Here is a 16,029-nt window from a genome sequence, read left to right on the forward strand (position 1 = left end):
AAACTGACAGCTGACAGAGAGCTTTGTGAAAGATTTTTTAAATATACAGCACAAACATCGACACAATAGTCATCCTTACGGACGCTTGTACTCCATTTCAATACTCTGTTCCCGAATATAGCTAAATCGAGAAATTCAAAAATACCACACGCGTAAACATCACATTCTGAGTTAATATCAAAATGGTTATTTTTGGAACGAAGTTCCTTATCGCGCGTTGTGAAAGGGGGCTAGACGGAAAAAATTCTTACGAAAAGTTGTCACGACACTTTTTGCTATAGTAAGCTATTGTAAGCTGTGCGGCGTCGCATGTTTCTCTGTCTGTCTGTCTGTCTCTCTCTCTCTGTCTCTCTCTCTCTCTTATACAATTATATTTATGTATATGTATAATGTCGATGGGGCAGAAAGATCCTGGAGTGGCGACCACGTACTGGCAAGCGCAGTGTGGGACGGCCACCTACTAGATGGACCGACGACCTAGTAAAAAGCGCTGGGTCTCGTTGGATGCAGGTGGCAATGGACCGGTCGCACTGGAAATCTATTGGAGAGGCCTATGTTCAGCAGTGGACGGCGATAGGCTGAAATGATGATGATGATATGTACAATTTTTTTTTTATTATAAAATATTACTGATTAAGTTTATATAACATTATATTTGTTAATAATAAAAAAAATATTATTATAACTTAAAAAAAAAAAAATTATTACAATTCCTTCACTAATTAATCGAAAGGAACTTCGTTCCATCCGGGTGTCCCTTGACACCTCTCAAGTTTTTTTATATATATTTTTTTATGGATCTCGATATTTCAATTTTAAAAGTGAAACCAATTTTTTTTTTAATTAACAGAAACAACTTATAGAATAAAACCCAGATTGAGATTCTTCTTTGAGACATAGTGATATATGTACATAGCTGGTGGACTTTACAAGTGAAGGCAGCGAATGATTGCACTCTACACGTAAGTACCAGACGCGCAGCCTGAAGGGAGGAGCTTAGCGAGAGCAGTGGCCACAACTCCGCCAAGAGCTTAGTGACGAAGAAGAAGATATACAAAATAATATAAACTTACTAAGCCCTTGTGGCTGCAAAGTGTGCCAAAGAGACCGATTCACTTAAGGGGTAAGCCCTCTGTTAGTACTCAAACCATATGCTCCAGGCATTTAATCCGAAACCTATGGACCAGTTCAAAGTTGAATAATAGATTACCGGTCTTTCACTCGACGTTGAATAGATCTTACTAAGTGCAAAGCTCGGTTCAGGGAAAACCCCGTAGACTCTTCTAAGCGGAGTAGATTGCGAAGAGATTTACTGGCGGTAGGACCTCTTACTGGTGGTAGGACCTCTTTACTGGTGGTAGGACCTCTTTACTGGTGCGCGCGGGTAGTTACCACCACCCTGCCTATTTCTGCCATGAAGCAGTAATGCGTTTCGGTTTGAAGGGCGGGGCAGCCGTTGTAACTATACTTGTGTGGGTGACTCACATGTATTTATTTATTTTATAATATTTTATTATAATTACACTACACAACAACACATACATATTTTATTTTATATCAACACATTCATTTATCACACAATCATACAAAACATTATTTACACTAAACAAAATAAAATTCACAAGCAAAGTCAGGCGATAACTGAAGTATAGCGGCGGCGATATATTTCGCTAGTACATCGGTCGCATTTTTACCGATCCACCGCCACCAGTCGAAATCTGACTTGCGAGCGCGCATCCCGTATTATCTTTTCTGTTCTGCGCCTTTTATAATTTTTGCTTTTTGTTTCGTGTACCGCTTGTGTTGCTTGGACTATCTATTTCTTGTTACTTTCTCCTTCTTTCTTTATATTTGTGTTCGTCTTAAATAAAAACTTTCTTTGTGTACTTTTGTGTTTGCAAAGACTTTATATTTCAACCCAAGACGACTAAACTGGTGACCCCGGAGAACACATTCAAGAGATGTCCAGTTCGAGTGGAAGTGATACAGTTAAATCGCAAGTTAATACACGGCCACGACGACACGGTAAAATGGCGTCTCCGGTCGCAGCGACAGACTTAACAACTTTTTCGTCGCCACCCTCACATTTACGTATCCCACCTTTTTGGCCTGAAAAACCTGCTATATGGTTCGCTCAAATTGAAGGACAGTTTGCAGTAATGCGTATAACCGATGATGCGACCAAATTTTACCACATCTTGAGTACCTTAGACAGGCAGTATGCAGCCGAAGTTGAAGACATTCTTACCGGCCCACCTGACTACAATCGACTCAAAGATGAGCTCATCAAGAGACTATCAGTGTCGCGGGAGAATAAGGTGAAGCAGTTGCTCATGCACGAACAGCTCGGAAGCCGCAAGCCTTCACAATTCCTACGGCACCTGCAACATCTCGCTGGCCCCGGAATACCCGAGGACTTCGTTAAAACAATTTGGACAAGCCGTCTACCCACTGGATTGCAGCCAATCATCGCTTCGCAGCCATCGTTGTCTCTCGACGCACTGGCGGAACTTGCCGACCGGGTCAATGACATCGCGACCCCGGTACCGCAGGTAGCAAGCGCTACCACCTCTACGCATATCGACGAGCTGACACGACAGGTAGCAGAGCTGACAAAACAAGTGAGTGCACTGACCGCGCAAATCAACCATCACCCAAGCAGAGGACAACGGAGACCGACAAAGCAACAGCGCAGCAGATCTTCATCTCGCCGCCGATCACAGTCAAACTACAGACAGCACCCCATATGTTGGTATCACTTCAGATATGGTACCAAAGCCGTCAGATGTATCCAGCCGTGCGATTACAAGGCGTTGGAAAACAGTCAACAGTCCGGGCAGTCGCTGATGGCGACACAAGACTGCCGCAACACCACGGGTCGCCTCTTCATCACGGACAGTAAAACTAAAAATCAATTCCTTATTGATACCGGTAGTGATATTTGTGTCTACCCAGTGTCCGCACTTCGAGAGCGTCGTTATAAAACCTCTTTTCAACTGAGTGCCGCGAATGGTTCAGTGATAGATACGTATGGATATATCGAACTTAATCTTAATTTAGGTTTACGTCGTGACTTTCCATGGCGCTTTGTTGTTGCTGATGTCACGATGGCTATTATTGGTGTTGATTTTCTTTCTCATTACAACCTTATTGTTGACATCAGCAACCAACAACTTATTGATACTTTAACCAATCTTAAGTTTGTAACATCTATATGTAAAAATAATTGTCTTGTCACAAGTGTAAAAATTCCAACTGGTGGTAGTGGTAGGTATCACAATATTTTAGCACAATATCCGGAAATAACTCGCCCCGCTGGTACTCCGGGTATCGTCAGACACCACACGACACACCACATCATCACCACACCAGGTCCACCTGTATCGCTGCCGCCCCGTCGTCTCGCTCCAGATAAATTGAGAATCGCCAAGCAGGAGTTCGATGCCATGCTACGTAACGGCACGGCACGCCCTTCCTGCAGTCCTTGGGCATCACCACTGCATCTGGTGTCGAAAAAAAAAGACGACGGCTGGCGTCCATGTGGCGACTACAGGTCATTAAACGCACGAACCATACCCGACAAATATCCTATTCGTCATATACATGACTTTTCACATTGTTTGTCCGGATGCACAATTTTCTCTGTTGTCGATTTACAAAAAGCTTATAATCAGATACCAGTAGCTAAGGACGACATTTTAAAGACAGCGATCACAACACCTTTTGGATTATTCGAATTTCCGTATATGACGTTCGGGCTGCGCAATGCCGCGCAAACTTTTCAAAGATTCGCTGACGAGATGACGCGTGGACTGGACTTTACCTTCCCTTATATCGACGATTTTTTTAATTTTTAGCAGGTCAGCCCAGGAGCACGAAGACCACCTGCACCAACTCTTCACACGCATGAAAGAGTATGGCGTTTTGGTTAATACTACCAAATGTGTCTTCGGCGTCCCAGAAGTCACGTTTTTGGGTTATCAAATTTCCGAAAAAGGTACCAAGCCTTTGGTAAGCAAGGCCGAGGCAATCGCAAAATTTCCGGTCCCGAAAACCGTCAGAGAACTCCGGCGATTTTTGGGCATGATTAATTTTTATCGCCGATTCCTACCCAATGCTGCCCAGATACAAGCGCCTCTCAACGCATTGCTGGTTGGTTCCGTAAAAGGTGCACAACCCGTAGTTATCGAGGGAAAGTCATTGCAAGCCTTCCAAGACTGCAAAACCAGCCTATGCAATGCAGCTCTCCTAGCCCATCCCGATACTCAAGCAAAGTTGAGTCTCGTGACAGACGCTTCGGACTCTGCAATAGGTGGAGTACTCCAGCAGCTTAAAGGTGGAGATTGGCAGCCGTTAGCATTTTTCTCTCGTAAATTGAGCCCCTCGCAGTCAAAATACTCGCCCTACGACCGAGAGCTCCTCGCCATTTATGAGAGCATAAAATACTTCCGGCATATGCTTGAAGCAACAAATTTTACTGTGTATACTGACCACAAACCTTTATGTTATGCATTTCAGCAGCCGAAGCATAACTGTTCGCCGCGTCAGTACAGACATCTGGACTTCATTTCCCAGTTCACCACGGACATAAGGTTTGTTTCGGGCAAAGACAACCTTGTCGCTGACACCTTGTCTCGCATCTGTGAACTGCAGATGCCTGTGGACTTGGAAGAAATGGCCAAGCTACAAACCACAGATCCGGAGCTGGCAGAACATTTATCGGGTGGAACCTCTTTACGCCTGACTAAGATGAGCGTCCCTGGAAGTCAAGCTGTTTTGTACTGCGACGTCAGTACGCAGATGCCCAGGCCGTTCGTCCCACGAGAGATGCGTCAGAAGGTATTTCAGTGCCTTCATTCACTCAGCCACCCCGGTCCCAACGCTTCAGCCAAACTCGTTGAACAACGATTCGTTTGGCCACTAATGCGGAAAAATTGCCGTGAATGGTCTAAGGCATGTTTGAATTGCCAGCGCTCGAAGGTCACAAGACACGTCACCGCCCCTGTGGGCAGGCATGACCTACCTTCAGCACGATTCAAACATGTCCACCTAGACTTGATCGGACCCCTACCGCCAGCAGGTGATTATCGGTACTGCCTTACAGCCGTCGATCGCTTTACGCGATGGGCAGAAGCTGTACCTCTAACCGACATCACCGCCAAAACAGTGGCCACAGCATTCATTTCATGTTGGGTGTCCCGATACGGTTGTCCTGTCGAGGTTGTCACCGACCGCGGCAGACAATTCGAGTCGGATTTATTTCTACGGTTGTCCAAGTCCATCGGCTTTGATCACCGTAGAACAACAGCATATCATCCACAGTGCAACGGTTTGGTTGAACGTTTTCACCGGCAGCTGAAAGCTGCGATAACTTGCCACGCAGACGCAAACTGGACTGAGACCTTGCCACTCGTCCTTCTCGGTATTAGGACTGCTTTCAAGGAAGACCTCCAAACGTCATCGGCAGAGCTGGTGTACGGTGAGCCTCTACGCTTACCCGGTGAATTCTTCGGTCACAATGTCACTCATCACACTACCGACGTCACCGACTTCTTGGCTCGTATGAGGTCCTTTGCAGAGAAGATACGCCCAGTCCCTCCTCAACACCATTCGACACAAAAAACATTCGTTTTTAAAGACCTCGCCACTTGTAGTCATGTATTCCTCCGAGAAGACTTGTTACGTGGCTCACTTCAACCTACATATACAGGGCCGCATGAAGTGCTTAAAAGAGGCGATAAATATTTTTCTATTCTTGTCAAAAACAAAGCTGTGACGGTAAGTATAGATCGCCTTAAGCCGGCATATATACTGTGTAATGACACCGGCACGACCTCAAACCACACATCTCCACCAAATACACCACCCACTGTACCAGATACACCACCCACTCCACCACAACAACACCTTCCAGTAAGGACAACACGATCGGGGAGGAAAGTACGCTTTCCCGATTATTATCGACCTAAGTAGGTCTCCGGAGGGGAGTGATGTGGGTGACTCACATGTATTTATTTATTTTATAATATTTTATTATAATTACACTACACAACAACACATACATATTTTATTTTATATCAACACATTCATTTATCACACAATCATACAAAACATTATTTACACTAAACAAAATAAAATTCACAAGCAAAGTCAGGCGATAACTGAAGTATAGCGGCGGCGATATATTTCGCTAGTACATCGGTCGCATTTTTACCGATCCACCGCCACCAGTCGAAATCTGACTTGCGAGCGCGCATCCCGTATTATCTTTTCTGTTCTGCGCCTTTTATAATTTTTGCTTTTTGTTTCGTGTACCGCTTGTGTTGCTTGGACTATCTATTTCTTGTTACTTTCTCCTTCTTTCTTTATATTTGTGTTCGTCTTAAATAAAAACTTTCTTTGTGTACTTTTGTGTTTGCAAAGACTTTATATTTCAACCCAAGACGACTAAACTTGAGACCTTAGAACTTATATCTCAGGGCGGGTGGCGCATTTGCGTTGTGGTTGTCTATGGGCTCCAGTAACTTAGCACCAGGTGGGCTATGAGCTCGTCAACCCATCTAAGCAATAAAAAAAAGTCGCAATAGCTGCAGTTATCGGGAAGCTAAATAATGACCAGCGGCACCCCTAACGCGAAGCCACTCCCTCGAGATTGTAATATCGTAGGGCGTTCAAATAGAGACGGCCAAATATCGGTAGCAGTAACAGGAAGTTACAAAGCATTTACCGTTTGTGTAGGTTAAAGATCGCCAATCAAATGCTTTGTTTATGCAGCCGACGGATGTTGGCGTTTGGCGGAGTCGTGTCGGCTAAACACAATGTTTTTAGCGAAGTTCCTTAAATCGGACTCAAATTTTGCTTGTGGCTTCGTCGTAGAGTCGCAGTAAGCCGTCTTCTTAAGGGTAAATTTGACGAAGATATTGAAGTATGAGCAGCAGTGTTTTCTAAACATAAATATCTATACCATTTATATACCATGTATAACATAAACATAGGGTTATGATGAGATCATAAGGTTCTATAAGATTATTGCTAAGGTCGCTTGTAAATGGATTCATGAGTATTTTTCTTGATGTTTCTACCTCTGGACTATAATTTTAAGACACTTAAAACGTATCTTATCCAAAATTTTATTGAACTAGAGGTCCCGCAGTAGTCGAAATTCGACTATAATTAATTGGAATTGTAAGTTTGTACACTATTATGATTGTATTTTATACTTCTATAATCACAAATTTCGCCAAGGCTACACTATAAAAAATATTAATAAAGACAAACAATATTTAATCTATTCTCAATTTGACAACAGACGTCAAGAACAAAAGTTTGTCAATAAATAGTATGCATGCGTGTGTGCGTCAAATACATGGTATGTAGTGTGTGTAATGTTTTCTTTATTGATTTAATGTATCTTAATGTATTATTTAAAAAAAATATTAATATTGTGCACTTCTTCTCTATATTCTCTATAAGTGTGGAAAAATTCATACTCCTCCGTCCGCGAAATTTTCGTGAAAAGGGATACAAAGTTTTTGCTTCACGCATTAATATATAGATGTCTACAATTCAGTAGAATTATTACAACTTGAAAATTTTACATCAAGCATAACCGATATTATACCTTTAACTTCGACAAATAATTTCCGAGAGTGTTTGTACATCTTGGTAAAGTACATAGTACACGCTATTTAGATAAAAATACTATAGTTATTGCACATAAATAGTGTTTAGTCGGCAAGGTTAAGACGTTGTATGCTGCGTTCATGTAAACACTGCTATGTGATTCTAATTGATCATTGTAGGGTTCAAGACTTCAGCATCAGACTATGATGAATAAACACACCGGTTAGCGCTCGGTGATCAAACCCATAATCAATGGTAATTATAGATTTAGATTCGTCTAATGTTTTATTACTATTTTTCTTTTTTGTGCATTGAAAATATATATAAAAAATTATTGCCCTTGTAGGCAGACGAGCCTGCGGCCCACCTGATGGTGAGTGGTTACCGTCGCCCATGGACTTCAGCAATGCCAGGGGCAGAGCCATGCCGCTGCCTACAAATATTTATACCGATATCGGTACATTTTGAAGTCGTCGTAGCCTAAAGGATAAGAAGTCGTATCTAGCGATGTGACGATGTTCAAATCACACACGCAGGTACCGATTTTTCTAATGAAATACGTACTTCTACGACTTCCACGGTTAAGGAATAACATCGTGTAATAAAAATCAAACCCGCAATACCCGGAAATAGGCAGGGTGGTGGTACCTACCCGCGCGGACTCACAAGAGGTCCTAGTAAAGTAATCATGATTGATAAAAAGTATAAAAAACGGGCTATGATCATACTCGCGTGTCTTCTGATACATGTATCAGATATACCATGTCTGAAACAGTCTGTTTGATATTTATCATTTCAGATCAATCAAGTAAGAATAACAAGTATATATTATTAATATCACCTCTTGGAATTTGATTCACAGATTGCGCCATTAATTTTTTTTATTACTTACATGGGTGGATGAACTCAAGCCCATCTGGTGTTAGGTGGTTACTGGAGCCCATAGACATCTACAACGTAAATGCCGCCACCCATCTTAACTCGCCACTCATCCTAAATAACATAATATCTAATCATACATCACATTATTATGTTAAGATGTTACATATCGTGCCGGAGAAATGTTTTGGATCACTACTGTAGATGTTGTTACTAATTGTGACTTCAGTAATAAAGAACTAATACACAGTAATGAAAACACCGTTTATTCCGTAAGATGGTACATGTGTTTACATAAAGACCGGCGCCGGGCAACTGGTGCGGTGTAATGCAATAACTGCATGCGCAAGCGCTTACGTGTCCCTACAATATTCCTCCCCTTAAAAAAATTTTTTTGTTACAATAAAAATTTTAAGTTTAAAATTATACAATATATCTATATAATATATAATCCTAGTAGTTAGCAACGCACTGTGTCACAGCAGCGGGTGCCGAGTCATCGGTAATGTAATGCGACGAGTTGCACGAATCGCAAGTACAAACTACGTTCACAAGAATTATTACGTAAACAAAACATAGTTAACAATAACATACTTCGTACAATTGCCTCTCTTTTGGGGCATTAGGTATATAAATGCTTAATAAATAAAATAGAGTTAGTAATAAACACTTCAAATATAATCACATATAATCACACTTTAAATATAACCAGCCGTATCAGTTGCGTTGGTGGCGGGCTGCTGTTGCACAGTTTGTATCCTGACTACAGGTGGATTGACGTGCCCCACCGTCATTTCCTTTTTTAGCCAGTTTCTGATTTTCCGATGGCAGTGAATCCGCATTCCGTAGCACAGAATTACTGATAATAGTACCGCAATAACTATAAGCACTATACCAAAATTATTGATCTTATTATCGAGATGTCCGGGGACAACTTGCGCTTGGGCAATAGCAGTATTATCTTTGCTCTCGTTGATACCCATTGTGACTAATAGACTGATTCACAAAACTAATAAACAATTACTGTATAAATTCCAAATGTGATCTGCTATATAACAACTAAAATGCTAAGTCAGAATTTGACCTACATACTCGTAATAGGTACACGTATGACGTGCGATGTGATTCAGGTTGAAATTGTACACGTGAATTTCAATATAATTGAATGCAACTTTATAAAACAACGCTTGGTACAAGTACATACTCAACAATATATTTAGGTATCTAATAAATACTACACATAACATAACTACATAGTTAACATTATGAAACTGTAAAATATTATTGCTATTATAAAATTACTTAATATATTAAAATTACTTAATATATAATATAACTTAATAAAACAACATTACATTTAATACTAGTCTAAAAATCTTAAAGGCTGTTTAATTACGCGTCCACTTCTAGTCACAAAGTGTTTAGGTGGTAAAATGTTGGGCCTCGGAACACGCGTTACATCATTATCTAATATAATCGTATTATCATTATTATTTTCTTTGAGGACGTAAGCAGGTTTTAACCTATCAATCGATATACGAGCTTGACGGTCAAATAATTGCACTAAGAAAACTTTCGGTCCTCTTTCAATAACTCTAAAGGGGCCATCGTAAGGCGGTTTAAGCGACTTATGAACTGCATCGTCTCGAACGAAAACAAAACTACATTTATGTAGGTCTGGATGTACAAAAATTGATCGCGAGGTTTGGTTTTCTCTTACTGGACGAAAACTTTTAATAATTTTTTGTATTTTGTTTACTAAGCTAAGTGGCTCGCATAAATTTTCCTCCTTACTGACATCGTAAAAATCTCCAGGTAAACGTATATTTTTACCGTAGGTTAACTGTGCTGCACTGACTCCGCTATCAGTGCGCACGGACGCGCGTAAACCAAACATTGCCGTAGATAATTCGTCTACCCAAGAAGTATCATTTAGCCTTGTCATCAGTGCCACCTTTAATGACCGGTGCCATCGTTCAACTGCGCCATTACTTTGTGGGTGATACGGTGTGGTGCGAATTTTGTTGATCCCTAATAACTTAGTCAAGTTTAAAAATAAATTTGATTCGAATTGACGTCCTTGGTCACTAGTGATCCTGACTGGACATCCGAAACGTGTGATCCAACCATCATATATTGTCTTTGCAACTTTATCGGCTGTAATGTCATGTACGGGGAATGCTTCCGGCCATCGCGTACACCTATCGATGATAGTAATGCAATACCTGAATCCCTGTGGAGATGTCGGCAGAGGTCCGACTATGTCCACATGAATATGCTCGAAACGACCGGCGTCAACAAAATTACCTAAGTCTGAGATAGTATGTCTGTATATTTTAGATTTTTGACACCGTATGCATGTTTTTGCCCACAAACCGATATCTTTATTCATATTGGGCCAAAAGAAAGTGTTAGTGATCATTTTACGGGTTGTACGTATACCTGGGTGGCTTAAATTATGTAGGCTCTCAAATGCAATACGTTTAAAGTCATCGGTTAAATACGGCCTAATTTTATTCCCAGATACTTCGCAAAAAATTTCTTTGTCGCACGTAGGTATTGAGAGCTTTTTTAAAATAATTTTGCTATCGCTTCTAGGACATTGAGTGAGTTGTAATAACTGCTCGTCTTTCATTTGCGCGTCAGCAAGTTGTTCGTAGTCGAGTACAGTCGGGCATACAATTGTTTCTACCCGTGATAGTGCATCGGCTACAATATTGTCCTGTCCGCTAATATATTGAATATCGGTAGTAAATTCGCTAATGAAAAGCAAATGCCTCGCGCGTCTAGGCGTTTCTTTATCGTCTTTACATATTTTACTGAATGCATGACACAAGGGCTTGTGATCTGTATATACAGTTAAAGGTCGTCCCTCAAATAGTTTACGAAAATATATCATCGCTTTGTAGATTGCTAATAGTTCGCGATCGTATGTGCAATACTTTTGTTCGGCAGGCGATAATTTTCTTGAAAAATAACCTAAGGGCTGCCAAACTCCGTTTACTTTTTGTTGCAAAACTGCGCCCATACACGTATCAGAAGCATCGGTCATTAAAGCCAGTGGGGCCGTTGATGACGGATGCGCCAAGGTCAACGCCTGTTGAAGGTCAATCTTACATTTCTCAAAAGCGCTTTCCGCACTATCAGTCCACACTATCTTAGTTTGATCTTTCTTTTTAGAATTAATTAAATACTTATTAAGTTCTGCCTGATGCAAGGCTGAGTTAGGTAGATGCGGCCTATAAAAATTGACCATGCCCAAAAAACGGCGTAAATCCGATACTGTTTCCGGTTTCGGAAAATTAATTATAGCTTCTACTTTATTCTTAAGGGGTGTTATTCCGTTTACACTAACTTCATGCCCCAAAAATTCAACTTTAGGCTGGCCGAAACAACATTTATCTAGATTGATGGTTATGCCATAAGAATTGAATCTTTCAAAAACTATTCGTAAATGCTCGTTATGCTGAGTAAGACTCTCGCTAGCAATGATGACGTCATCGAGATAACTGAATAGGAATTCAAGGCCTTGTAGGACAGTGTTATTCATAAAGCGTTGGAATGTTTGTGGCGCATTCCGCAAACCAAATGTCATTTTAGGAAATTCAAAAAGACCGAAAGGCGTTATTATGGCAGTCTTTTCAATATCTTCAGGAGCAACATCAATACAATGAAATGCTCTATTGATATCTAATTTTGAAAATATCTTTTTATCAGCCAAAATATAAGTAAAATCATGCAGTCGAGGAATAGGGTATCTGTCAGGTTTTGTAATAGCGTTCAATTGACGATAATCACCACATGGTCTTAAGTCTCCATTTTTCTTGGGGACAATATGTAACGGGCTAGCCCAAGCACTTTTAGAAGGCCGACAAATACCCAATTCCTGCATGATCCGAAATTCCTCCTTAATTATTTTATATCTCTCAGGTGCCAGTGGTCGAGCACGAGCATGCACCGGTGGACCAGTAGTTTCAATATAATGCAAAACGTTATGAGAACTTACTTCCTTAAATGACGCTGGTTTCGTAATGTCGGGGTACTGCGCTAACAAATCACGATATGGATGACTCACATCAACAGTATGCAATGAAGGTTGATTGCTAACAACAATACAAGCTAATACATTCAGATCTGTTACCTTATCGATAAGCTTACGTTCACCCATATCAACCAAAAGATTGTTAGAAGTTAAAAAGTCCGCCCCTAATATAGCCTGTTTAACATCTGCAAGCACGAAGTTCCATCGGAAAGCGCGACGTAGCTTCAAATCTAGCACTAACGTTTTTTCACCAAATGTTGCAATTTCAGTTCCATTGGCTGCATATAACTTATAGTTAGGATTTTTGATAAATTTACTTATTTTAGGCACCGGCAAAACTGAAATATTAGCACCTGTGTCCACCAAAAAATTTAGTCCACTATTGTAGTCCATCACACACAAACGGCGGCATCCTAAAATGGTACTAGCTTCCGCCCGCGACCGTACCACGCCTAGTTTTCCGAACTTGGTTTCCATGCACATGGTTGGACGCATTTCTGAGCATTCTGACGGAACTTGTAATGGTAGTAACATAACCAGTTGGGGTTCTGTGGGGTACGGCGTCTTGATGAAGATCGTGAGCCACTTCTATCACGGTTACGATCAAAGTAGTTTTGTCTGGATCGTGACTGCTCCATGTTAGTCATTCTGACGCTTAATTTTGCTATTTCCGCTAAAATTAAAGACGTGTCGCTTGTTGATGGTCGTTCCATATTCGAGGTTTGCTGATTAACGACCTCAGAGATGTGGTTAACTCGCGTGGCCTCCGCAACATTATCCGCAATCATGGCGAGGTTGTCTAAATCTTTTGTTTCAGTGACTGTAAGGATTGCCCTCAATGTTGTAGGTAAGTGACCTTGCCATAACACTCGCAGGGTGTCGTCCGGTACTTTATCTCTGGCTAACTCTCTCATGCGGCGCAATAGCTGAGAAGGTTTTTGATCTCCTAGTTCCATCTCTCCTATGAGTCTTTCAATTTGTCGACTTTTGGACTCCTCAAATGTTGATAATAATTTCGTTTTTAACGCCAGAAATTTTCCTGTGTCCGGTGGCTTAGCTAGAAAATCCGTTAGTTGAATAATGACTTCTTTTGGTAATTTCGATACGACAATGTCAAATTTAACTTCATCCCCAAGTTTCTGTGGGGCGAGTATAGACTCGATCCTAATGTACCATGCTCTTGGTTGCTCTGTCCAAAATTCTGGTATACGTGTCGATAGCGAGATCGCCATAATGTCCGCTGAAGTCTGCGACAATGCTAGTTGAGTTGCCGGAACTCCTGGTGTCGTCATTATTAATCACAATTTTCGTTTCATATAAATCACGTCGGGGTCACCACTTTTGGATCACTACTGTAGATGTTGTTACTAATTGTGACTTCAGTAATAAAGAACTAATACACAGTAATGAAAACACCGTTTATTCCGTAAGATGGTACATGTGTTTACATAAAGACCGGCGCCGGGCAACTGGTGCGGTGTAATGCAATAACTGCATGCGCAAGCGCTTACGTGTCCCTACAAAATGTATATAAACACGCAAGTTCATTGTTACAGGCAGTCGGATAACAAAAACATTGAAATGTCTTAATCTCGGTCTTAATATTTAGATACAAAAACTTTCTGTTCTGTCCTGTCCTGTTCTGATTCCTGTCCACCTGATGATTTTCTGGCAGATATCGCTCTTAGCGATAAGACCGCCAATTGTTTTTTTTTTGTATGTAATTTTTCGCATTTTTTTTGTGTATAACAAAGAATACTTTTTCTCTCTCTCTCTCTCTTTCTTTTTCTCTTATTTAGTTTCTAAAGCTGTTTAAATAAATAAATAAACTAACTATATTTAACTTTTCTTTATATCATTTATCGTTATCATATAAAATCCACGTCACGTACCAGGAGTACAGAAGTTTAGAAGAATTCGTGAAACGTGTTCCCGCCATGAATAATACAGAACGAATCTTGTAGACGTTCATTATAAAAATACATATTATAATGGACGAGGCATTTGATTATAAAAATGGGAATACCAAGGGACGTGGGCCACTCTCGATACATTGCACGGCCCACTAAACGAAGTTCAAGGACAGTAATGAAATTAAGTTTAAATAACAGACTATATATCCCTTTTATAATAAACAAATTAAAATCAATATTGTTAATGGGGATACAGAGATATTTAAAAAAATTGATAAGAATTTTAGGTTATCTCATATGGTTTTGCTGTCAATACACTGACACTTTAACATCATCATCAGCTTGAATATTATTTATATAACTATACTTTATGACACAGACCTAATTCAATGAACGTCAAGACTAAATTTTATGCACAAGAAAATATAAAAGCAGGTATATCGCAACGAAACACTTAATAATATCCACAATGCGCACGAGTGCGAAAACGAGTGATCAAAATGTAAAACGTCCATAAACATTAAACAAGCGTCGTTTTTTTTGCTAAAGATCAATAATTATTCATCCATGTAATAATTTATTCTACGGATTTAAAATTATAAAAATAGATTTTTGTAATATTAATTTTAAAATCCATTAATTAAATATGTTAATATATTTTGCTAGTTTTTAGCAATATAATGTTTTTTTTCAAGAAGTTTTAATGTGAATTGTTTCAAATATATTACCTATTTTACCTATGGCAACTCCTTCAATATTATCAATGTAGCTTAGTCATGCTAATTTCTTTTTATTTATGATTTTCACTATCCCACCATTAAAATACCCTTAAATTTTATAATAAGTATGTAAAAATTAAGTGTTTTTTTTTCTATAGATATTTTATTAATGTCCTCGAGAGCACGAGTAGCTGGACCGAAAATGGCCCATGTCCTTTCATTCTATAAACTTCGATACTTTGTATGGTGCACTAGCATAACATGAATGATTTGTTTGAAAGTAAGGCACATGGGAACATTTATAAACATTATATTCAGTTTATTGATCCACATTCGTAGTTGTGACACGCATTGTGACTTTATTTACGGGAATAAAATACTATCTTCGTATGTGCGCACTGGTGGACATATTTGTTCATCCAAGACCCATCATCGCTAAGGATGTTACCGGTTGAAACTGAATAACAGCGATTCAAACTGTTTAATTTTGCATTTTGACAGTGCTATTGCAGTGCTGTGTTGCAATCGCAAAAATACTTCTACCATGATCACTAGTACATAATAATAATAGCTGGGAATAAATCACGCACGGTCATCCAATCCCAAATTAGGATTCATTGTGTTATGTGTATCAGAGATTAACATACATACTTATACATGTTTAAATGTATAGATAACTAGCAACCCGCCCCGACTCCGCTTGGGTCTTTAACAAAAAATTCAACGATATTTGACATTTTTTTATTTTTTTAAATAAAAGAACACTTATTGCGGCATGATTATAATAGTTAGATATATGCTGTACCGACAATTTTTGTAAATAATAATGTGTTCTACAAAGTCGTAGTACATT

General features: G+C 39.8%; 2 protein-coding genes across 3 annotated transcripts in view; both read right to left on the reverse strand.

The window, feature by feature from the left end:
• Positions 1–16,029, reverse strand: part of LOC101735336 (calcium/calmodulin-dependent protein kinase kinase 2) — a 171,608-nt gene that overhangs the window by 52,915 nt on the left and 102,664 nt on the right. The gene's annotated exons all lie outside the window — the stretch shown is intronic.
• LOC110385674 (uncharacterized) lies at positions 8,753–14,077 on the reverse strand. The gene has a single exon (XM_038016237.2). The coding sequence runs from the start codon at positions 13,834–13,836 to the stop codon at positions 12,997–12,999; it is 840 nt and encodes a 279-aa protein (XP_037872165.1). The 5' UTR covers positions 13,837–14,077; the 3' UTR covers positions 8,753–12,996.

This window comes from Bombyx mori, chromosome 16 (assembly GCF_030269925.1).
Source record: "Bombyx mori chromosome 16, ASM3026992v2".
In the NCBI taxonomy this organism is placed as follows: Eukaryota; Metazoa; Arthropoda; class Insecta; order Lepidoptera; family Bombycidae; genus Bombyx; species Bombyx mori.